Raw genomic sequence first — 23689 nt, 5'->3', positions numbered from 1 at the left:
TTAGTTAAATACGTAAAGCTTTTTAGAATGGAAGGTAACTGATTCATTGCATCATAAGACTAAAGTTTCTTGAGTTTATACATGTCTGCAATTTTGTACTGTGTTTGTCATTCACTGGCTGAGTGCTTGTAAGCAGGTTGCCTTTTTTAAACCACACTTTTGTCCTTTGCAATATGGAGATTATGATTATGATAATGACTAAGATTTGTGAGGATTATAACTCTCCTAGCACAATGCCAATTCCATTCTATTTTGTATTTACAGATGTTTAAATGTATAATTTGCATTTCAGGAGCTGAATAAAAAGGATATCCAAACTGTTTCAACCATTTTGGTTTCTTTTGGAAGATGTGGCAAAAATATCAGTATATTGGGGAAAGCTGGACTTCTAACTATGATAAAACAAGGACTAGTACAAAAGATGAGTATAGAATATGTAACATATTTCTTTGAGGGAAATATGATTAAAGGTGTGTTTTCTAATTAAATGGTTCAAAGTGTTGGAAAATAAATTTGAGAACTGTATATAAAACAGATAAAATATTTTTATAACCTGTGGTATATGTTAGAAAAATAAAGATCACAAGGGAACTGTATACAGGGTCCTTGATAATTGTGTGAATTTAAGGTCACAAGACTCCCTAAGGCCTTTACTTGCTTTATTTTCTCTTTAGCTCATCTTAATCACTATCTAACTTAATTTACTTTTCTTTTTATATCATTTATTATTATCTATTTCCCATTTTAGAATGTAGGATATTGACTTTTGTCTGTTTTGTTCATTGTTGTATACCTAGCACCAAGAATAGTGCCTAAGACATAGTGTGTACTCAAATGTCTGAGTTATAAAAATAAAATAATACCAAAATATTTCAAATAGTAAAAATGCCACAATAATCTAATGTGTAATGATAATTCTTTACTTATGAATATGAATGTACATGAACTAAGAATTTGAAGGGGGGAGAAGTAAAGATTTTCTACTTGGAATTGGATTAACTTCATCCATTCCCATCTAAAAAAATGGGAACATATAGTGAGTTACTAAAAAGCAAAAACAATGATGGTGTTTAAGAGCATAAACTTATTTTGATACAATACTAGAATTTTTATTTTTAATGTTTCTTCATTCTTAGGTTTACTGTTTGTATGAGTACATTCTTAAAATTATTAAAATTGAATTCAAAGTAACTAATGTATTTACATTTCTTTTTCTACATGGTTACCTGGTTTGAAAAATCCAAGGAGATTATTCTGAGTCAAGGAAATTCAAAAGATGAAGCTGTTATAAATATGATAGAAGAATTATTTGATCTTTTGATGGTAACAATCATATTGATTCACTGATGTTATAAAGCATGTGTTTATTTAAAAACAATTTGTGTTCTATATGCCCTGAGACTAAAAGTCACTAACAGATTGGTTAGTGCATTTATCCTGATTAATTAGTTAATACATAAAAGTTAAATAATTATGTGGTGAGTTCATATGTAACCTCTTATTTTAATACTATTTGTGATGGTTTATAATATAAGATAGTAAGTTTTAAATATTATTCACTTTCAGGTCATACATGACATGGATGATGAAGGTATAATAAACATTTTATTTCTACTGGAACAATAATTTGCTGTTAGAGTTTTGGTATAATCTTGCAGTATTGTCCTAATATTAGGAATTCATTACCTAATTCAGGGATCAACAAATTTTTTCTGTAAAGGGTCAGATAGTAAATATTTTAGGCTTTGTAGGCCAAGAAAAAAATTGATGGTATTATGTAGGTACTTATTTAACAAGAAAGAAAACAAATTTCCACAAATGTTTTATTGATGCAACTCAAAATATAACAATAATTGAGTACAGTGTTTTTGTAATACAGGTCTACTAATGAGGAGAATAGCACTCTTTTTTGAGAAGATGACATTTCTCTTAAGGTTCAGAGTTAGTGTTTGCTGTTATAAAAGTTAATTGCAAATATTCATTTGTTCATGCTTATCTGTAGTGAAATTTTGTGTATATTACATTAGAAAACGTCTTTTCATGCAGATAATGCCAAATACTGATATCAGTTCATGAGCATGATTTTTAATTGAGCATATTCATCACTTGGAAAGCATTTATAGAATTATATTAGACTTTTTTCTTAATATTTGCTTTTTAGAATGCCATTGCATTGCAGATTAATCACTTTCAGTTGAAGGTTAGGTGGAAGCTCCTCAGTTGCAGAGTTAAAATGAATTTTGAAATAGGGAGATTTCCTTTGCACCTACATCAACGTCCAGAAACGCTGCTGGATCTGTAGTTGGATCTTGGAAAAAATATATCCCCTATAAATTTGTTGTTGGAAATGGAGATGTCATTTCTTGTCTCAGCTTTTGACAGCCTAGGAGATGTATAAAGCAGCTGGACATTACTTGTGATTCAGATGACCTTTGTTTCATTGAAATAACTTTACTGAAGTATAAGTTTCTCATATATGCACTAATTTTGCCTTGGACTTTGGTGTTGAATTCATTAAGAAACACTATCAACTCTGCAGCCCAAGCTAATTACCAAAGCCATTCATTTAGTGGTGGCTAATGATGGCTAAGTTCATAAGAATGAATGAAATTCATCTGAGACTGCTGGCTCAGTAAATCATGATAGATTCACATATTTCCACAGAGTACCTGCTGATGAATACAGCCATACAAACAGGGACAGTGAGTTGGATTTGGTTTGTGGGCCATAGTTTGTCCTTGATCTAATGAAACAAAATTTTCAGTAGTACACGGAGAGTATAGAACATGTTACAACTCATCATTTCACTTGTGCTTGGCAGTGCCTTATGTCAAACAATAAACTCAAGTTATTTTATCTCTGTGTTGGTTGAGGAAGAATTACCTAGGATTGGTAATTGGGGCCGGTGAATTATTTATAAATAAAGGAACAGCTAACTGCTCCCAAATAAAGGAACAGCTAACAGCTAACTGCTAACTGATAAAAATATCAATTGCTATTTATTTCAGTAGTAGTTAATGCTACCTTTTCATTGGTTTCTTTGCAATTAACAATTTAGTCTAAATTCTTAAGTTTGTAAGCGAGAAAATAGTCCTAAAGCACCAGTGATTATGAAGTGATCCAACTGGTTTTTTTTAAGTAAATCACTTTATCTTTTCAAGTAATTCAGTGATTTTTTTTTCTTTTAACGTAGTCACTTTGTAAAGTGCATTTTCTGTTGCAGCGTTGCCATTATTTAAAATTATTTTAGAACTCTGCATCATGAATTAGCATGAAACAAATTCCTCTTAATATACTTAGTATTAATAAAGCCTTGTCTTTTGAGAGAATAGTGTCAAATTTTAGAAATAGGACAAGATATTTAGATCTTCATGAAGTCCGGAGGTGTTAATGGCTGTTATGGAATTTTGGAGGTATGACTATAAATTACTGAGGCCAGTTTCATAAAAACCTCAAATTAGACGTTTCCAGTTTTGGACTGTATTTATTTATCCAAAAAAGTAATACTGCTTTAAGTGCCTCAAAGGAGAAGCTGGCTCTGGGGTTATTCCTTTGCCAGAGCTAAAATCAGTCACATCTGTTTGAACGGTGTTTTTTCGAAGTTACATAGCTAGTTAATGGCAGAACCAGGACTAAATTTCAAGCTTCCTGGTGCCCAGGTGCGTCTGAACTGAATTAGTATGTCCGATTTCCATTAACACATATAAGATTGTCATTGAAAAGAGTTTAAAATACACATTTGTCAACAATTTACTTTTATTCAGGTAGAAGGCAAGTAGTGGAAAGTTTCATACCTCGAATTTGTGCCCTGGTTATTGACTCAAGAGTGAATATTTGTATTCAGCAGGAGGTAAAGTCATTTTTTAGATTTTCTTTGAAAACTTAAAGAGAAGGTGAAGACAATTTGGTAGCAATTTATCAAATTGAATAATTATTTTACCTTGGCACTAAATTATCATGTAGTGTGTCTCTGTTGTCTTAATTCATTGTCTGACACGATGAAATATATTGGGTTGGCCAAAAAGTTCCTTTGGTTTTTAAGTTAAAAAAAAAGACACATTTTACATTTTTCACCAAGAACTTTATTGAACAACATATTCACTGTTTTGTTCCACTACCTTCTGCCATTTTTCAGGCAACTTGATAATTCCATCTTCCCAAATTTTTTACCTTTATGAGCAAAGAACTGTTCTAGGTACCTTTTACAGTCTTCCAGGGAATTGACATTTTTTCCATTAAGAGAATTTTGTAAAGACTGAAATAAATGGAAATCCGAAGATGCTATGTCTGATGAATATGGCGGATGAATCAGAACTTCCCAGCCAAGCTGTAATAGTTTTTGCCCGGTCATCAAAGAAACATGCGGTCTTGTGTTGTTATCCTGATGGAAGATTATGCGTTTTCTGTTGACTAATTCTGGACGCTTTTGGTCGAGTGTCGCTTTCAGTTGGTCTAATTGGGAGCAGTACTTGTTGGAATTAATCGTTTGGTTTTCCGGAAGAAGCTCATAATAGAGGACTCCCTTCCAATCCCACCATATATGCAACATCACCTTCTTTGGATGAAGACCGGCCTTTGGTGTGGTTGGTGGTGGTTCATTTCTCTTGCCCCAGTGTCTCTTCCGTTCCACATTATTCTACAGTATCCGCTTTCCATCGCCCATCACAATTTGTTTTAAAAACGGAACGTTTCAGTTATGTTTCAGTAGAGAACTACGTGTGGAAATAGGGTCAAGAAGGTTTTCTTCGCTTAACTTATGTGGAACACAAACATCAAAGCGATTAACATAACCAAGCTGGTGCAAATGATTTTCAATGCTTGATTTGTATATTTTGAGTATGTCGGCTATCTCCTGCGTGGTACAACGTTGATTGTTCTCAGTTAATGTCTTGATTTGATTGCTGTCAACTTAAACTGGTCTACCCAACCATGGAGCCTCATCCAGGGAGAAATCTCCAGCATGAAAGTTTGCAAACCACTTTTGAAATGTTTCATCAGTCACAACACCTTCTCCATACACTGCACAGATCTTTTTTTGCATTTCAGTTGCATGTTTACCTTTCTTGAAATAATAAAGCATATGCCAAAAATGTTGCTTTTTTCTTCCATCTTCAATATTAAAATGGCTACACAAAAATTCACTAATTTTGGTAAGTTCTTTTTAAATGCACGCTGATATGACAGCTGTCACAATACAATCTAACAAAATTGTTCCGAATGAAGTTAAAGACAACTAAGTGCTATTAGAGCCATCTTATGGAAAAAAAACGCCAAACACACCTTTTGGCCAACCCAGTATTACCTAAATATGTATTGAAAATTCATAAGCATGTGGGTTTATGTATACATATATAGCTCATATGAAAATAAACTATACCATGTAGATATTAGCAGTTCCTAAGTATTTAAATGCTAAAAATAACCTGTATTAGAATATATATATGTGTACATGTGTGTAGCCATAAGAACAAATATTAATAGGGTAATATTTTTTGCTTCTTTAGTTCTTAGAGTAATAATAAACATGTCATACTGCAGAGAGTATAACTGCTTTAAGTACAGGAATCATGGTATATTCTATTTTTGATATCCTGTGTTGTATGTTTTCTTATATTCATTATTTTATACTTTATATTCTTTCCTCCACCCTTCTTTCGCTGCATAAAATGCTGTGATTAAGAAAAAATAGGCTTCTAAGTTTATATACCTATAATATATCTCTAAGTACTTAATGTTTCACTGAATATATAAAGTTAATGGATTATGTATTTTTCTTTTCTAGACTCTAAAAAAAATGAATGCTATGCTGGACAAAATGCCTGAAGATGCCAGGAAAATACTCTCTAACCAAGAAATGTTAATTCTCATGTAATAACTTGTACTGTATTTCTTTAATTAGTGGTTCAAGTCAAGAATTTAAAGGATGTTTTATAAGGCAAATAAGGCAACCATGAGTTGCATTAAGAATTAAAACTGATAAACTCTTGTAGGTTTCTAATATAATTTATATATATGTTTTCTGCCAAAGTCTGTGATACTAATCAATTGTAAATTTTGGTGAAGTTTTTTTCCCCCAAACATATGAGCTTTCTAGTTAATTGATACTTGTCTAGTATATAACCTGTTGTTTTGATTCACAGGAGTAGTATGGGAGAAAGGATTTTAGATGCTGGAGGTAAGTCTGTTTTTTTCAAAATGTTCATATTTGAAATTACTCCAAATTTATTAATAGACTATAATATCTAATTAGTCAAAATAATATTAACATTGTAATGTACTGAAATTATGCAAGGGAATTATAAACTAAACTAAAAAATAAGTATGATAACAGGAGTTGTCAAATATAATTTGTGCCTAGTGGTAGGTTTTTGAATAATAATTTTCAAGTAGATTTGGATTCCTTTTGTGAAGAAATTTCTTAAATGTATTTTATGAAATTAGGAGGTTTAATATTCTTGGGATTGATAGATTTGTTTGTAAACAATGTTTTTATTAAAAGAGCTCAAATTTTCTTTCCTAAGTTTCATATGAGAAAATTTTGATGTAGTGATTTACATATAGAACAAACCACTGGTTTGAAGTACTTTAAAATAACTGTAAATATCATGATATGCAAAAGGAAAACAAAGATTACCTGTGATTTATAGACTTTTCTATGAGTTATTTTGCAATTCACAACTCTAATAATGGAATGGAGGAATCTTTGAACATTTTAAATATCCTTAAAAATATTTTTTTACTCCTTCTATTAGTAAACTTATTTTGTTATTTGGGCTATATTCACGCCTGTAATGATGAGATGTTTCTAATCTCTATGAAGAAAATGGCAAAAGATGAGTAAATTACACTACGTTCCTTATTACTCTTGTTCTAACAACTTATGAAATGTATTGACTTTTATAAACTTTAATTTTCATAATTTCAAATAATACATTATTATTTTTTTTTTTAAAGATTATGACTTACAAGTGGCTATCGTAGAAGCTTTATGTAGAATGACCCCAGAAAAACAAAGACAAGAACTGGCATGTCAGTGGTTTTCAATGGATTTTATTGCTAATGCATTTAAAGGAATTAAAGTCTCTGAATTTGAAACAGTAAGTAGTGTAAAAATAACAAAATAACAAATTTTTAAAAATTACTATGTTTTTTAAAAGCTCTCTCTTTTTTAAAAATTAGGATTGCAGGATATTTCTCAACCTTGTAAATGGCATGCTTGGAGACAAAAGAAGGTAAACAATGCAAAATACAACCATTTAATGATAAACAGAGCTCAAGAAAGGGCACACAATGGTAGGCTGAAATAATCCTCCACTGGTCTTATTTTGCTTTGTACTTTTTAGAGGAAAGAATACATTTTTATTAATATTAATAACTTTGTCTAAAATTGGTTTACTGTATTTCAGAATTGCATATATATTATAAATTTGGTGTTTAAGGAACAATAAAAATCTAGGTATAAATATTACTTGAGCTACCTCCTTCGTACACATACTGGAATAAAAATATATAGCAAACATAAATCATCTTTTATAATTAACATATTGTAAGGATGTTCTTTCTGCAGTTATTTAATCTCAAGAATGGTCATGGAAGGCTAGGTAATATAAATTTTTATCACTTTTGACAATGACAGAAGAGGTATTTTTGTAGTGCAGTGCCTAGCACCTTATAGGTGTTCAGGACACATTGGATTGAATGAGTTCACATTTAGTTTACCTGCTAAGGAAATGAAAGATAGGGTGAGGGTTGTGTGCAGGGAGTCACACTATTTGGATTTGAATAACAGGTCCCCCTCTTCCTGTTCTAATGTTGGACAAGTTATTTAACCTTACTCGCCTCAGTTTCCTTAACTGTAAAACAAGAATACTAATAATATCTACCTCATATGTTTGTTGTAAAGATTAAATGAGATGGTTATACACTTAGTACTTACAGTAGTATCTGACCAAGAAAGTATTCAATGAATTCAGCCATTTTTATTAGCAGTATTATTCACTTCTACTCTTCTTTTCCCATATAATCTTATGGGAACTTCCACTGTATCAATATCACTAGTATAAGCTAAATTAGGAATCTCTGTTCATAGTCAATAACATGAAAAGTAGTTTGGTTCAGTCACTTTAGTCAAAATGGTAGGTTGAGTAGTATCCTCAAAGTAATATGCTGTCTTTTGGAAACAGATTTCCCGTGAACTCTCACTTTAAAGAGTAATAAAGAAGGAAATATGATTTTATTTAAATTCTTGTCACTACTGCCTGATTTCCTGTTGATCCTAGGTGTGATTTGTATGGCAAGTCAAAATTATGCTGTGACGGCTTATTAATTTTTTCTTTAATTCAGACTACTTTTTATTTCAGGGTCTTTACATTTCCTTGTTTATCAGCATTTCTTGATAACTATGAGGTAAATTTTTAATTTAGTATGTGTTTTAGTTATTAGATGAATTTTGATGGAAAGGTCAAGTGAATTGTAGGTTACAAATTGACAAGAACATTAATGTTAGTCATAATTAGATCACAAATACAGCTGGTCTGGTATTCTGGATCTAAGTGACATTTTATGAAATGGCACATTTGTAGCCAAGGATAAGTGAAATATAAAGGTTGTACTTCAAATTTTCTTATGTTTCCTTAATCAAGCCTGTTATTGTTTATCATTCATGAATATATTCAAACATGAAAATATTTTCAACCTTTATTTGTACTTGGAATATTTGTGATATTTTGGAGCTAGCTAATTTCTATGTAAAATATTAAGCAGCATTTCTTTTGATTGTTTCTAAATTGATTTGAATGCTGTACTTGCCTGCTCTTTATCTTCCCATACCTTCCAGCTCTACTCTTTTGTTTTTCAAAAAAACTCAACCATGAATATAACATCATAATTTTCTGTTGTCACTTTTAAAAGCATAGTATATTCTAGTTTTATATGTTTATTTTATTAGTTGCAAATACCATCAGATGAAAAACTTGAGGGATTTTGGATAGATTTTAATCTTGGGAGCCAGACTGTATCATTCTACGTTGCTGAAGACAATAATGTAAGCTTTAGATACCTCTGTACCATTTTATGTGTGTGTGTGTGTGTGTGTGTGTGTATATAATGTTGTAATTCAACTTAAGAATATGGATTTCTTTGATATTTATTTTCTTGCTATTTTAATAGATTTCAATGTTAGCTCTAGTAGTTTTGATGAGCATGGTAACCTATCAAGTTAATTAGAAATGAAAATTATTTCTGATGTCTTATTGCAAGAGAAAAATGCTAAAATTTAATACTAGTGTTTAAATATGAGCTTTTCAGAAATTAATTACATGTTAATGATTAAAATGTAACATTCACATGAACAAAGTGAATTGAATCTAGAACAGACAGCAGTTACTCCAGTACAGAAGCACTCAGTTAAAAACAACATTAACAGATGATGACAAATGGTCTTACCTTATTCTTTCATAGAATCTTCTGTTTGAAAATAGTGAGGGACTAATTCTTCTTTTGTTTGTTTGTTTACATCTTTATTGGAGTATAATTGCTTTACAACGGTGTGTTAGTTTCTGCTGTATAACAAAGTGAATCAGCTTCACGTATACACATAACCCCATATCCCCTCTCTCTTGCGTCGCCCACCCCTCTAGTTGGACACAAAGCATGGAGCTGATCTCCCTGTGCTTTGCAGCTGCTTCCAGCTAGCTAGCTATTTTACATTTGGTTGTGAGGGATTGATTCTTATGGTGGTACTTAGAAGTGAATTTTAGTTCTTTTCTTTCTGTGCTATATTGTAACTATGTTTAAACTTTGCAACCAGGAAGGTATGTTTTCTACTGGCCTCTTTAACCTGAGGAAAATTCTTGAGGCCTTGTTTCCAAATAGCCACCACTTAATATTTGCTACATTTGCATACTTCTAGCTCAAACTGTATGGCCAAGATCTGAGTAAGAGTTGATTTGCATTTACTAATCTGATTGCAGCTGCTGGTAATACAAAGAGGCTTTAGTCTTTTTAGTATCTTTCTTGTAAAATCCTGCCTTTTGTTCCAGGTAAATTCTTTTTAGACGAACTTTAACCAAATGCCTCTTAGGATTTCCACGTACCTTTATTTCTTTTTAGAGTACCTTTTAGAATGCTTAATTAAAATTGAGTTCCAAAAACTAGCACTACTTCTCAGGGGTACTGATGGTTTTCATTAGTGTATTTATTCTTGCAGCGTTTTTAGGTGTATTTTTAACTGGATTTTCTTCAGGAAATGGACTTTCATTTTGGGAAAAGAGGATAGAATAGGACTGATGTGGTTCCTAATTTCACTCACTTGGTCTAATGGATGATTCAGACAAGAAAATAAGTAATTTTAGTATTATACTTGATAGGGATAGTATAAAATGCATTTATAAGTGTTAAATGCCTCCTATGTTCCTGTCACTGATCTAGAGATGCTGGGAGAGAGTTCTTCCCACAGAGATATTTAGACTCCTCTCCCCTCTGGATTTCTATAGCAGTAGTGCATTTCTCCCTGTCTTCAGGCTTACTCTCCTCAAAGCCATTCTTCCATACTGTGGCTGCTTAAAACCCTCCCTTTGTCTCTTTAACATGGTGTTTCAGGGCCTTTATGACCTCGCCCCTGACTATTTCTCTGATAATCAGACTGTTCTCTGTGCTTACTGTGTTCTAGCCACATTCATTTTTTTTTTCTTTTCCTCTAGATCACGCTCTTTTCAAGTCTTTCTACTTGCTGGTTCTTCTGCTTAGGAACCTCCAGATCTTTGCGTCTTAGTTCCTTCCCAGTTAGATTTCAGCACAAATGTCACCTAGAGGTATTCTCTGGTAACTCAGTCTGAAGTAGCCACCCAGCCACATTATATCACACTGGCCTCTTTTTTTCTTTTATAGTAGTTATTGCTACTTAAAATCCTTTTGTTTACCTGTTGTTTTTTCTGTTTTTCCCCTCGTAGAACATAAAATTTATTAAACCAGGGACATGTCTTTTCTCATTTATGGCTATTCAAGGGCTCGTATTTATTTTAAGAATGAATATATAGAATATTCAACTAAAAGATACATAGTATGGTTAGTGCATAGAGTTCAAAGGGTATTGGAAAGAAATAAGGCAGGCAGTATAGAGCCAAAGAAGGATTATAAGTAGGAGGCAACATCAGTTCAGTGAATATTTAATAAGAACTTACTGTGTGCCAGATATATGCTAGACACTGAGCATCACATTGATGTAAAAGATTCTCCTGGTGGGGATGATCTTGGAGAGGCAGCAGTGAGTGGTGGCGTTAAGCGAGATCTTAATTCCCTGCCTAGGAATTGAACCTGGGTAGCCTGGATGAAAACCAGGAATCCTAGCCACCAGACCCCCTGGCTCTTGCCCCCAGTGAAAAATGCATTTCTTACGGAGGCAAAAACTGTAAAAAAAAAAAAAAAAAAAAAAAAAAAAACAGGTACAAAGTTTATTATTTAGAGACATTGCACAACAACTAGTGGGAGAGCACACAGAGAAACACTTTGTTAAGATGGAAACAAGGCAGAGATGCACACCCGGAGGGCAAGGGTGTGGGCCTCCTCCCTAATGAGGAGGAGCGGAGTAAAGAGGTGGTTAAGTCATTTATATAGGGCAGTTCTTCCGGGTCTTTGTTTACCTTTGGCCAATTATCTGGTTTCTCAACACCTGACCTGCCCTAGGACCCTCCCCTAGGTGCATGCACAACTTTTTTCCAAGATGGATTTCAGCCCAGAGGCCTAGGGGATGGCCTTAGCATCACATATTATGGGGTGGTGCCCCCTCCTTTTTGAACCCCAAGGAGCCTTTCTGTGCATGTGCAATGTTTCCCTTGCACCAAGGATGGGAAATGCATGATGTCTTGATCTTTTAACAGGGTTTAGCCCCTCTCTGTCCCTGCCATAAAAGTGTTCAATGTCCAGTTATCTACCCTATTCCTGTTGTTGTTTCTTATATTGAAGTGCAGATCTCGAAATACAGACTGGAGTCTGGTCATAAATATGTAGTCCAGAGCCGGTTTGTCTCTTGCCTCAGGAAATGTAAACATGGGGGTTGGGGGTTGTAATGAATGTCCAGCCTAGAGCCCATCTTCTCACCCCAGGAAGTTGGAACAGGAGGCCAGTTGTAAATGTCTAGCTTGGGGCCCACCTGCCTCAAGGAGAACAGATTAAAAAGGGACAAGACCAGAGGCAGTTAGGAGACTTGCAGTAATCCAGGTGAGAGAAATCATGGTGGCACAGTTTTGGAAAGTGACAGTGGGGATGGATGGAAATGGATGGATTCCAGAAAAACTTGAGGAGGTAGAATTGAGCAGACTTGGTAGTTTGTAGTAAAAAGAGGAAGGGTTAATAAAACTTGGGTAACTGGATGGATGAAGATGCTGTCACAGGAGGATCAGTTTTGTAGGGTAAGATGATGAGCTCAACTTTGGATGTTTTGATTTGGAGGTGTTTGTGGGGTATTCAGCTGAAGATATCTTGTAGGCAGTTGGATATATTGGTCTGAAGTTGAGGTGAGAGAACTGAGCTGTAAATGGAGATTTAGAAGCTCTCTGTATATAGATGATAAATAAAACCATGGGATTTAATGAGTGTCTACATGACAGAACTGTGAAAAACACAAATTTATACAGGATAGGTAGAAGAGACTCTAGCCTGAAGGATACTTGATGAATCAGCCAAAAAAGAACAAATTAAAAGGGTATCGTGTTATAGAAGACAAAGGAAGGGTGTTTTATGAGCGGAAATGATGAACACTGTCAAAACACGTTAAATAAATAAAAACTGGCGATCCATGAAAGAGCAATTTCACTTAAGTGATGAGGATTTAAGCATTCCTGGAAAGTTGAAATATTTGTAGAGGAAGTAAAGACAAGGGAAAGAGAACAGTAGAAGCTAAAGTGAGATGTGGATTCCAGGGAGGGGTTTTTGTTAGGTACTTTAATGATAAGAGTTTTAAAGTTGATGGCTGGGGTGACAGATTAAAAAACTGAGGTCAAGAGGAGGAGAGTGTAGTAGAGGGAAAGTAGGGGGTGAAGATGAAACAAGTGGGCATAATATATCAGTAACTGTTGAAGCTGGGTATGGGCATATTTTGGATTCATTATACTGTGATTTCTATTTTTTATAATCTGTTTGAAAATTTTTATAATGTAGACATTTTTTCAAAAGGAAAGCTTTGAACCAGGTGCCTCCATGTATGAGGAAGAGTCACTTTAAAGTTAGTAGATGATAACCGATGGGTATGTGTGCCAGCTGGCATGTGCCACAAAGGAGCAAGGCTTTTACACACAGAGAAATGTGAAGCTGCTCAAAGTGTTGGGGAGAGAGGAGACCAGCCCTTTCCTGCCGACCCTGAGGTTTTGAGGTCTGGGAGAAATAGCATCTTAACTGGAGAAGGCTATAATTATAATAGTAGTGGTGCCCTCAAGAGTATAGACTGGTTTCAATTAAGGCAAATAAGGGAGGGAGTTAGTGAAGAGATTGAGGATTTAGCAGAATTTCTATACAATGAGTGGTCCTTAAATAGCAAAAGAATTGGATCTATTTTCATCATAAGATTCCTGAAGGTTTTAGGATCCCATCTTTTAGGAATGGTTCTAATTTTTACCATGACTTTTTTGTGTGAATTCATATTATTTTATTCACTTATACAAATTTTCAATGAAAATACTTGGAAGGGGAAAACATTTTAGGTTATTATTCACATGTATTCAGTGTTTGAATCTAAGAACAGTCAATTAATGAGTGAGAATTGGGGGATGAATATGATCACACAACATTTCAAAGGAAGAAATGACAGGATTTGGTAATATTTTTTAAAAGGGTATACTCTAATAAATATGAATGGCTAGTCATTCTTTGCTTTTGGTTAAGAAGAGGAAACCATAAAAGTAGTCAATACTGTCATTTACTTTTAAGAATGAACAAATAGATTAAATGCGGCAAGTATAATATATTATCTAGTCAATTGATGGAGCAAGAAATGTGTTATATCAACCAGTTACTTAGTGATACTTAGTAAAAGAAAATAGTAATAACCTTTATTGTTTGTATAACTTAAAATGGTGTTTAAAGGAGCTTTAAAGCAAGAATGAATTATTATTTATGATCAAAACCTGTTTTTAAATTTAAGAATCATCAGTGGGAAGCAGTCACTGTGCCTGAGGAAGAAGTACAAATATACAGCATTGAAGGTATTAAACTTGTTTTTGATAACTCTCTTCTTGATTCTGCTCGAGTAGAAGTTGCACACTCTATGGAAAAACACAATGGACTGATGAAAGCAGATCAACATTTCCATATGTTCATATTCATAAATTTGATAGTTCAATATCATCAAATTCCCTGCCCCCACAATCCCCCCAATATCTTGTATTTATTTCCTTCTCTATCTAGTCTAAAACCCATGGTCAGTCACTTTCTTGTCAATACGTGCTGGACAAAAATCATATACCTTGGCAGACTGGCACCACTCCAAATTCAGATATCAAGACGTATTTTAGTTATCTCAGTGGGCATGTAGTGGTATCTCATGATAGCTTTTATTTGCGTTTTCCTAATAACCAGTGATGTTGAGCACTTTTTCATGTGCTTAATGGCTACTCATGTATCTTCTTCGTGAAGTATCTGTTTAAATATTTTGTCCTTTTTTTTTTTCTTACTGGACTGTCTTTTTTATTATTAAGTTTTTGAGTTCTTATGTATCCTGGATACAAATCCTTCGACAAATATATGTTCTGTGAGTATTTTCTCCCTATCTGTATCTTGCTTATTCATTTTCTCATTGGTGTCTTTAATGAGCAGAAGTTTTTAAATTTGAAGTCCACATGATCAGTTTTCTTTTTTTTCATGGTTATTGCTTTGTGTGACCTAAGAAATTTTGCCTACTACCAAGGCACAAAGACGTTCTCCTGTTTTTCTGTAAAAACTTTATGGTTTTAGCTTTTATGTTAAGAATTATGATCCATCTCAATATTTGATTATGGTGTAATATAGGAGTTAGGTTCATTTTTTCATATGGGTATACAGTTATTTCAGGACTATTTGATGAAAAGGTTTTCCTTTCCCCACTGGACTTCATTGGTTCCCTTGCTGAAAATCAAATGACGGGTAGAAGTGCAGGTCTTGATGCTGTAGTCCATTCCATTGATCTGTTCCCTATGCCAGTACCACATTGTTTTAATTACTGTAGATTTATAGTGAGTCTTAAAGTGAGATAGTGTAAGTCTTCTAACACTGTGGGTTTTTTTTTTTTCAAGACTGTTTTGGAAATTCTAGACCTTTTGAATTTCCATGTAAATTTTAAAATTGGCTTATCAATTGCTACAAAAAGCCTGCTAGAATTACAACTGGGATTGTAATTTGATATCTGGAGAAATAACATTGTAACAATAGTTACACTTCATTGTGATGTATTATTCTTTTATATATTATTGGAATTGATTTGCAAAATTTAGTCAGGAATTTGGTATTTCATGTTCTAGAAGGTCTGTAGTTTTCTTTTCCTGTAATGTCTGGGTTTTTTGTTTTGTTTTGTTTTTTTTTAAGTTTCAGAATCAGGGCGTTGTTAGCTTCATAGGCTGAATTGGCAAGTATTCTATAATCTTCCATTTTTTCTAAGAGTGTGTGTAGAATTGGTATTGTTTCTTCTTTAAGTACTTGGTAGTATTTACCAGTGAAGCAATCTGGGCTTGCACTTTTACTTTTCTTTGCTGAAGGGTCTTAACTACAAATTCAATTAATTTAATAGATAAAGGGTTTTTCAGGTTATCTTTTTTTTTCCTTGAGTAAACTTTGGTAATTTGTGTCTTTCAAGTAATCGTGTTGTCAAATTTATTGGCATAAAGTGGTTTATAATGGTCCCATTTTATCTTTTTACTGTCTGTAGATTCTGTAGTGATGGTCCCCGTGTTGCTGCTGATACTGCTAAGTTGTATCTTTTTTTCCTAATCAGTCTGATGAGAGTTATATCAATTTTATTGATATTCTCTAAGAGCCAGCCTTTAGTTTCATCGATTTTTCTCATTTTTGTGTTTTGATTTTCAATTTAATTGATCTGTGCTCTTATATCTGTTCTTTTCTTCTGATTACTTTAGTTGTAATTTGCTTTCCTGTTCCTAGCGTCTCAGGGTGAAGCTGAAGTCATTGACCTGAGACCATTTTTTCTCTTCTAATATAGCCATTTAGTGCTTTAAAATTCTTCCCCTAAGTACTTCCTTAGCAACATCCTACAAATTGCCTTGTGCTGTGTTTCCATTCTCATTAATTTATTCTTTTTAAATTTCTCTTTTGGTTTCTTCCTTGAGCCATAGGTTTATTTAAAAGTTTTTTATTTAGTTTCTATATACTTGAGATTTCAGGGATATTTTCCTGCTACTGATTTCTAACTTAATTTCATTGTTATGAGAGAGTATACTTTGTATGATCTTTGAGAATCCTTTTCAGTATATTGACACTTACTTTATGACCCAGAATATGGTCTGTCTTGGTGAATGGTGTGAGTGCGCTTGAAGGAATGTGTATTCTGCTGTTGTTGGGTGGAGGGTTGGGTTGATAGTGTTGTCATATATCCTTCCTCATTGTCTGCCTCCTGTTCTATCACTTATTGAGGGAGGGGTATTGAAGTCACCACTAGAGCTGTGGGTTTTTTTTATTCAGTTCTGTTATTTTTTTGCTTCAGATATTTTGAATTTCTGTTATTAGTTTTATAAACATTTAGTGGTATTATCTTTTCTTCATAAATTTATCATTATGAAATGACTCTTTTTCCTGTGGTAATATTCTTTGCTCTGCAGTCTACTTTATATAATATTAGTATACTCTCTCCAAGTTTCTGTTGGTTAATTACAGCATGGCATAGCTTTCTTTATTTTTAAGTCCTTTGTGTCTGTGTATTTAAAGTGGGTTTCTTATAGGCATCATATACTGATACTGGGCATCATATCAGAGACTGTCAGTGTAATTTGACAGTCTCTGCCTTTTGTGGTTTTTAATGTGACTATTGATTTGCTTTAAATTCATCATCTAGCTTTTGTTTTTTCTACGTGCCATCCCATCTGCCATGTTTCTTTTCTCTTTCTCTTTTTCTTCTTTGGTGTTAATTCATTTTCAGTGGTTTAATTGTATTTCTTTTGTTGGCTTTATATCCACCTTTTTAGTGGCTGATTTACGGTTTATTTTATACATATATAAAATTTATACATATTTAACTTAATAGTGTGTATGTTCAAGTAATATTATACCCTTTTATGAATAGTATAAGAACCTTGTAGTAGTAAAGTTCCATTTTTGCATTCCTGGCCTTTGTGCCATTGCTGCCAATAATGGTAAAAATTTTTTTGCTTCTGAATGTGTCAAAGACCTCATATTATGTGTAATGATATTTTTCTTTATGCAGCCAATTAGTTTTTAAAGAGATTTAAAAAGTGGATTAAAAAGTATTTTAAATTTACCCACCTATTTACAATTTCCAGTGTTCAGCTTTCATTTGTATAGACCCAGATTTCCATCTGGTATTATTTTCCTTCTGCCTAGGTGACTTCTCTAATTCTTGTCCTGCAAATATGCTGGTGATGAGCTCTTTCAGCTTTTTTATGTCAGAAAGTCTTTATTTTGTTTTTATTTTGCAAAGTATTTTTGGTACATATAGAATTCTAGATTGACTGTTGTCTTCTTTCAGTGTACTTGAAAGAGGTTACTCTACTCTCTCTTGGCTTGCATTGTTTCTGATGAGAAGTCTGTCACTCTCATGTTTGCTTCTTTTTGTTTAGTCTTTTTTCCCCTGGCTGATTTTAAGATTTTCTTTTTATTAGTAGTTTTAAACATTTGATTATAATGCTTTAGTGTAATTTTCTTCATATTGTTCATTCTTGAGGTTCATTGAGCTTCCTTGCTTCTAAAGTTTTTATCCATTGTTCTTCAAATATTTTTTTCTGCTCCTTTTTTCTCCTCCTCTCTGGAGGCTCTGATTACATATATACTAAGCTATATGAAGTTCTTCCATAGCTCACTGATTCTCTGGGTTCTCCACCCAAACTCCAGGCTTTTATTTCCACTCTCTTTTTTCACTTCGGTAGTTTTATATTGCTTTGTTTTGTTGCTAGTTAATATTTTCTTCTGCAGTGTGTAACCTGCTTCTGTTCTATCCTGTGTAATGTTTATCAGGCATTATATTTTTCATCTTGGGAAGTTTGATTTGGGTCTTTTTAAAAAAATTTTATTTATTTATTTATTTTTGGCTGTGTTGGGTCTTCGTTTCTGTGCGAGGGCTTTCTCCAGTTGCAGCGAGCGGGGGCCACTCTTCATCGTGGTGCGCGGGCCTCTCACTGTCGCGGCCTCTCTTGTTGCAGAGAACAGGCTCCAGATGCGCAGGCTCAGTAGTTGTGGCTCACGGGCTTAGTTGCTCCGCGGCATGTGGGAAATTCATCCAACTTACTTCATGTATCAATAGTTTATAACTTTTATTCCCAGACCAGGGCTCGAACCCATGTCCCCTGCATTGGCAGGCAGATTCCCAACCACTGCGCCACCAGAGAAGCCCTTCATTTGGGTCTTTTTTAAAGATAAATTTTAAATTTTAGAATAGTTTTAGATTACAGAAAACTTGCCAGAATAGTGTAGAAAGTTTCCATATACACCCTCACGCGGTTTCTCTTTTTTTATTGTGGTAAAAATCACGTAACATAAAATTTACCATCTTAACCATTTTTTAGTGTATATAGTTCAGTAGTGTTAAGTACATTCACATTATTGTGAAACAGATCTTCAGAACTTTCGTCATCTTGAGAAATTGAAACTCTATACTCATTGAACAGTTCCCCTTTTCCCCCTCCACCCAGCCCCTGGTAACCGCCATTCTACTTTTTGTTTCTATGAAATTGACTATTTTAAGTGGAATCGTGCAGCATATGTCTTTTTGTGACTGGCTTATTTCACTTAACATAATGTCCTCTCCTGTAGTTTTAACATCATACATTTTTATGGTACATTTGTCACTGCATCTTAAAAAAGTCTACTTGGATCCTATGTCTTCCTCTATCTCATTCTTTTTCCATTCATAGCCAATTTTGAGAGAATAGTTTTTGCTAAATCTTTCCCTTTCTTGCTCTTCATTTCTGTTCTTGTCTACTTTCTGTTTTACATCCCACTCCACCAAAATTTCCACTGAAATTTCAGATGTCAAGATAATAATTAACTCTTTCATTATCAATATCAGTATACACACTTTAGTCCTTATACTGACGCTTGGTGGCACACCCCAGACTCCACAGGGATAGTGTCTTCTGTGCTCAGGACTTTTCCAGACCTCGCACTATCTCTCTTCATCTGGCTGTTCGTTGGTATCTTTTAATATCCTTTGTAATAAAGTGGTGATGTGGTCTACCTATGTGGAGCAGGCAAGATCTGAATTTTTTACATGACTGGCACTCATGGAAGTTTAAAAAAAGTGTGGACTCTGCAGATCAAGCAATAGTTCTAGTGAAAAAGAGCATCTACAGTTGCAGACTGAAGGAATGGGGAAGCAGCAGCACAATAGGGTGAGGTTAGACCCTTTTATGTTCAGTTTATAGGATTATATAAAATAAAGGCTCCATGGACAATTAAGTGTTTTTTTGAATGGCTTTGCAGGAGAAAACATATTATTCATTTAAGAATGGTATACTGGAATCCTACAGAAATATCTAGATAACATTATAAGATCCAAATATGTTGATATCTATAAATACTTGGATTTTATAGGAAGCAACAAAATAGGAAGTCTTCTGGTATTTCAGTAATATTGCTAACTAGAAAGCAAGCCACGATATAGTCTAGGCAGTCAAAGCAAATATCAGAAATTTCAACAAAGCCAGCAATAAAATATAACAAATATCAACAAATTCTTATGTAGATAGTCATGACATATGTGGAGAATGCTTTGTAGAAAAAGGTACAAAGCATTCAGCAAAATAATAAATTGGAAGTAATTCTAATACCATGTTCATGCAAGCAGTGAAGCAAATACTGCATTTACTCTAAGTTCACAGCAAGCTGCAGAAAAAAATTCAAACGCGTATCAGAGGGATATAACAATAAACAAAAATATTCGTAAAGATTATGTGTTCTAATCTTCATCATCAAAATCTGAAACATTATCATTTTCAACGTCACCTGATCTTTCATCTCTAAAGCCTGAAAACTTTTACTGTTGAGACTTGTGACTTTTTTTTCTTTCAAAAAAAAAAAAAAACTGCCAGCATTTTGGATTAGAAACTGCGTTACCACTATCTTCAGGCAACTAATACTTCTTAGTACCATCAAAGGACATCACAGAGGAAGTGTCATGACCATATAGCTGCAAAAGCAAATAAGACATTTTCTGCTTGGGCAAGCCTCATAAGGATCAGAGAGTTTTATAGCCGATAGGGACACTTGTCCTTTAGGGTAGAGCATGGAGTGGCCAGCGGAGCTTTTCCTGATGCAGACACAAAGTTTTATCCTTGGTGTGGTCCTTCTCCCTCAGGATGTTTTCCTCTTGCCCAAAAGCAAACACTGGGGGCAGGTGTGGAGACTTCTCAGTCAGCAACAGGAGCAGCACCAGAGGTAGGACAGGACCATAGTGGCCTTCGGTCCATAATACAGGCACATTAATTGGGTGCCAGGTAATTTTCTGTAACTTTTTGGAGGAAGGGAGGTAAATACTTCATATAAACTGGCGCTTAACAGTATTTTCTTTTCACTGGATTGGTGAATTCATTGAGGATTAGCACTGTATCCTTCTTCCTTCACAATATCCTGGTACTCAAGTTTTTATCAGACGTTCATTGTCAACACGTTTGTAACTGTGGATTTAATAGAAATGTCTGAATAGATGCTTATGCCTAGGAATAGTTAGTTATGGAATTAAAGTTATTTTCTTTTTTGCCTGTTTTAAATTAAGAAAATAGTTTTCTCAGATGTGTTCAAAGAATATTTATTAAGAACCTGTTAGTGTCCAGGATGTACTCAGGGCTTTAGTTCATTAATTATTGTATTACCTTGTAATTTATAGATCAGGAAACTGAGACTTTGAAAAATAAACTGAATTGTTGATTTCTTTACGTAAGTAGTTAGTACCAGAATTGATTAATTTAAATACTTTTAAATCCTAAAAGTTAATTTTATTTCAGTTCATTTTAATTGGTATGCTGCATGCTTTTCTTATTTATAGTATACCTATAGAGTGGTATTATAGGAATTAATGTAAACTAATCAGTGTGATTCATTTGTGTACAGTGAGAGAATCGAAGAAGCTACTGACTATAATTCTGAAAAATAAAGTAAAAATTAGTAAAAGAGAAGGGAAAGAATTGCTTTTGTATTTTGATGCATCGTTAGAAATCGCTAATGTGACACAAAAAGTTTTTGGTGCAGATAAGTATAGGGTAAGTTAAACTCTTTTTAATAAACATTTATTTTCATAATTCTGGAAACTTTCAGTTACTTGGGACTAAGTTTCATTGATTTTTTTTCCCTACAGTTCTTTATAAAATAACATGTAGATTTTTAGTCCTTTAAGTTTGTATTGTGGAATGGCCATCAGATTGTTAGCCATACCCTTTCAGATACCGATTAGAAAGAATCTCAGATGACAGAATTAGCAGCACCTACTCAAAACATTTAATGAATTTCTGCAAGGTGTTTAAAAAGTGAAATGAGACAAAGACTTGTTTTCAAGATATTAAACATTGTGAGAATTATAGAATGTGCCTCAGAAGAAGTAAGTGGCATATAGAAAATGAAGTATAGATGTTGAAGAAAGAATGCCCATTAAGAGTCAGATTTGAAGGAAAGGCTATGGAGGTGGGCCTTGAAATGGCCTTTGAAGTTAATGAATGAAATTTAGATAAGATGCTTTCCAGGACTGTGGAAGATGATATGAGTCGGATATTGTTTAACTGGGAATCAAGGTGGCAATTCATGTTATGTTTAGGGAGATGTTCAGTTGACAAGCTTGGATGGTCCACGTCTTAGTTTGTTCAGGCTACTGTAACAAAAATACCGTAGACTGGGTGGCCTAAACAACAAACATTTTTTTCTCATAGTTCTGGAGGCTGAGTCAGATCAGGGCGCCAGCAGACTCAGTGTCTGGTGAAGGCCTGTTTCCTGGTTCATCGATGGCCATCTTTTCACCGTGTCCTTACATGGTGGAAGGGGTGAGGGATTTCTCTGGGGTCTGTTTTATAAGAGCACTAATTCCATTCATAAGGGCTCTGCCCTCATGACCTTAGCAACTCCCAAAGGCCTCCACTCCTAATACCATCCTTGGGGACTACGTTTCAACATATGAATTGTGGGGGAAACATTCAGTCTATAGCGTGCAAAAGATTTATGGTGAAGAATAGCAGATAATATGCTTGTGAGGAACCCTTACCAAAATAGGCTAAGACCGTGGTTAGTGGGGACTCATTGAATTATTCTGAAAAGAGTATTTATATGTATAAATAATAATGATTTAAGATAATTTGGCAATTTTGGAAGGAAACAGGTATAGGAAATAATTGTATTAAAACGGAAAGAACTGGGAGAAAATGACATCCCTTTGAATTAATTTTACTTTAGGAATTTACCAGAAAACAAGGCATTTCCGTTGCCAAAACATCTGTGCATATTCTTTTTGATGCAAGTGGATCACAGGTATGTGTCTGACTTACTTGATTTTTACCACTGGGCTAAGTTTAACCCTAAATAATGAGAGCACAGTAATAAAGTTCATCTTGGAGGATGAATATCTAAAAAATAAATTGTCTCAACATAATGCCCCAGTAAGATGTATATACTTTTTAAACACATTAATAATCATTTATTTCAGTACAGAAGGTAGATTGTTATTAATACCAGTTTTGGTAACTTTAAATAAAAATCAGAAGTACATGTTCTTCCACTAATGCCAAAGCCTGTATTATGTCTATTAACATTTGAAAAAGGACTAAAAATTATAACAGTACATAGATATAAGACAAAAAGAATTGACCTTTATGAGTGTGAGATGAATGAGCGCTTTACGAAGTCATCCAGTGATTGAGAACTTCCTATGGTTTGCAGTTTTAAACACTTTTTCCTTATTCTCCAACAGATTCTAGTCCCAGAAAGTCAAATCTCACCAGTCGAAGAAGAACTTGTTAGTTTGAAAGAAAAAGCTAACCCCCAAGAGGAATTTGCTAAACCTCCAAAATATATCAAAAACAGTAATCAAGGAGACATAAAAAATAGTCAGCCTAAGGTATATATGGCATCAAAATAGTCATTTATAAAATAGCATAGGTCAAATCATTGCTATATATAATTACAGAAAAAAGCATCTAGAATTCATATGTTCATCAGTAACATTTCAGAGTATTTCCCCTGCATTTTACAAATGCAAACAAGAGTTAGTGTTTCAGCAGACTGTTTATATGTAAGGTTTAGGGATTTAGGACAAGGTATACTATACACTTGTAAGTTTCAAATTAGAGATATATAGGAAAGTAACTACCACTTTTTGCATTTATCCTTTCTGTTCTGTCTCTGCACTGGCCAATACAAATTTATAATGTAACGTTCTGTTTACTGGCATGAGGAAAGAGCAAAATACTAGGTTCTTTCTCCTCCTCCTCCTGCTCCATTGAGGATCTCCTCTAGGCTGCATGTGATAGAACCATTTCTCAGCCGCCTCTCCACATCTTGCTGT

At 33.9% G+C, this 23689-nt stretch overlaps 1 protein-coding gene across 3 annotated transcripts in view; it reads left to right on the top strand.

The window, feature by feature from the left end:
• Positions 1-492: 492 nt before the first annotated feature.
• The window catches only part of SYCP2 (synaptonemal complex protein 2), a 56173-nt gene continuing 32976 nt past the window's right edge, over positions 493-23689 (top strand). For all 3 annotated transcript variants that reach the window (XR_016387953.1, XM_089897132.1, XM_089897131.1), the window contains exons 1-13: positions 493-1323; positions 1567-1591; positions 3765-3850; positions 5783-5868; positions 6141-6175; positions 6955-7097; positions 7180-7232; positions 8361-8406; positions 8948-9043; positions 14135-14195; positions 21256-21404; positions 22582-22656; positions 23096-23242. Coding sequence is in view for 2 of the 3 variants with exons in the window: in XM_089897132.1 (XP_089753258.1) it covers positions 1195-1323; positions 1567-1591; positions 3765-3850; positions 5783-5868; positions 6141-6175; positions 6955-7097; positions 7180-7232; positions 8361-8406; positions 8948-9043; positions 14135-14195; positions 21256-21404; positions 22582-22656; positions 23096-23242 (1131 nt within the window). In the remaining variant the exon portion in view is untranslated. The remainder of the gene's footprint in view (positions 1324-1566; positions 1592-3764; positions 3851-5782; positions 5869-6140; positions 6176-6954; positions 7098-7179; positions 7233-8360; positions 8407-8947; positions 9044-14134; positions 14196-21255; positions 21405-22581; positions 22657-23095; positions 23243-23689) is intronic.

Source organism: Delphinapterus leucas, chromosome 15 (genome assembly GCF_059928025.1).
Source record: "Delphinapterus leucas isolate spDelLeu-1000000601 "Yukka" chromosome 15, BTC_Dleu_Yukka2, whole genome shotgun sequence".
Taxonomy (NCBI): Eukaryota; Metazoa; Chordata; class Mammalia; order Artiodactyla; family Monodontidae; genus Delphinapterus; species Delphinapterus leucas.
This window is presented reverse-complemented; position numbering and strand designations above follow the sequence as displayed.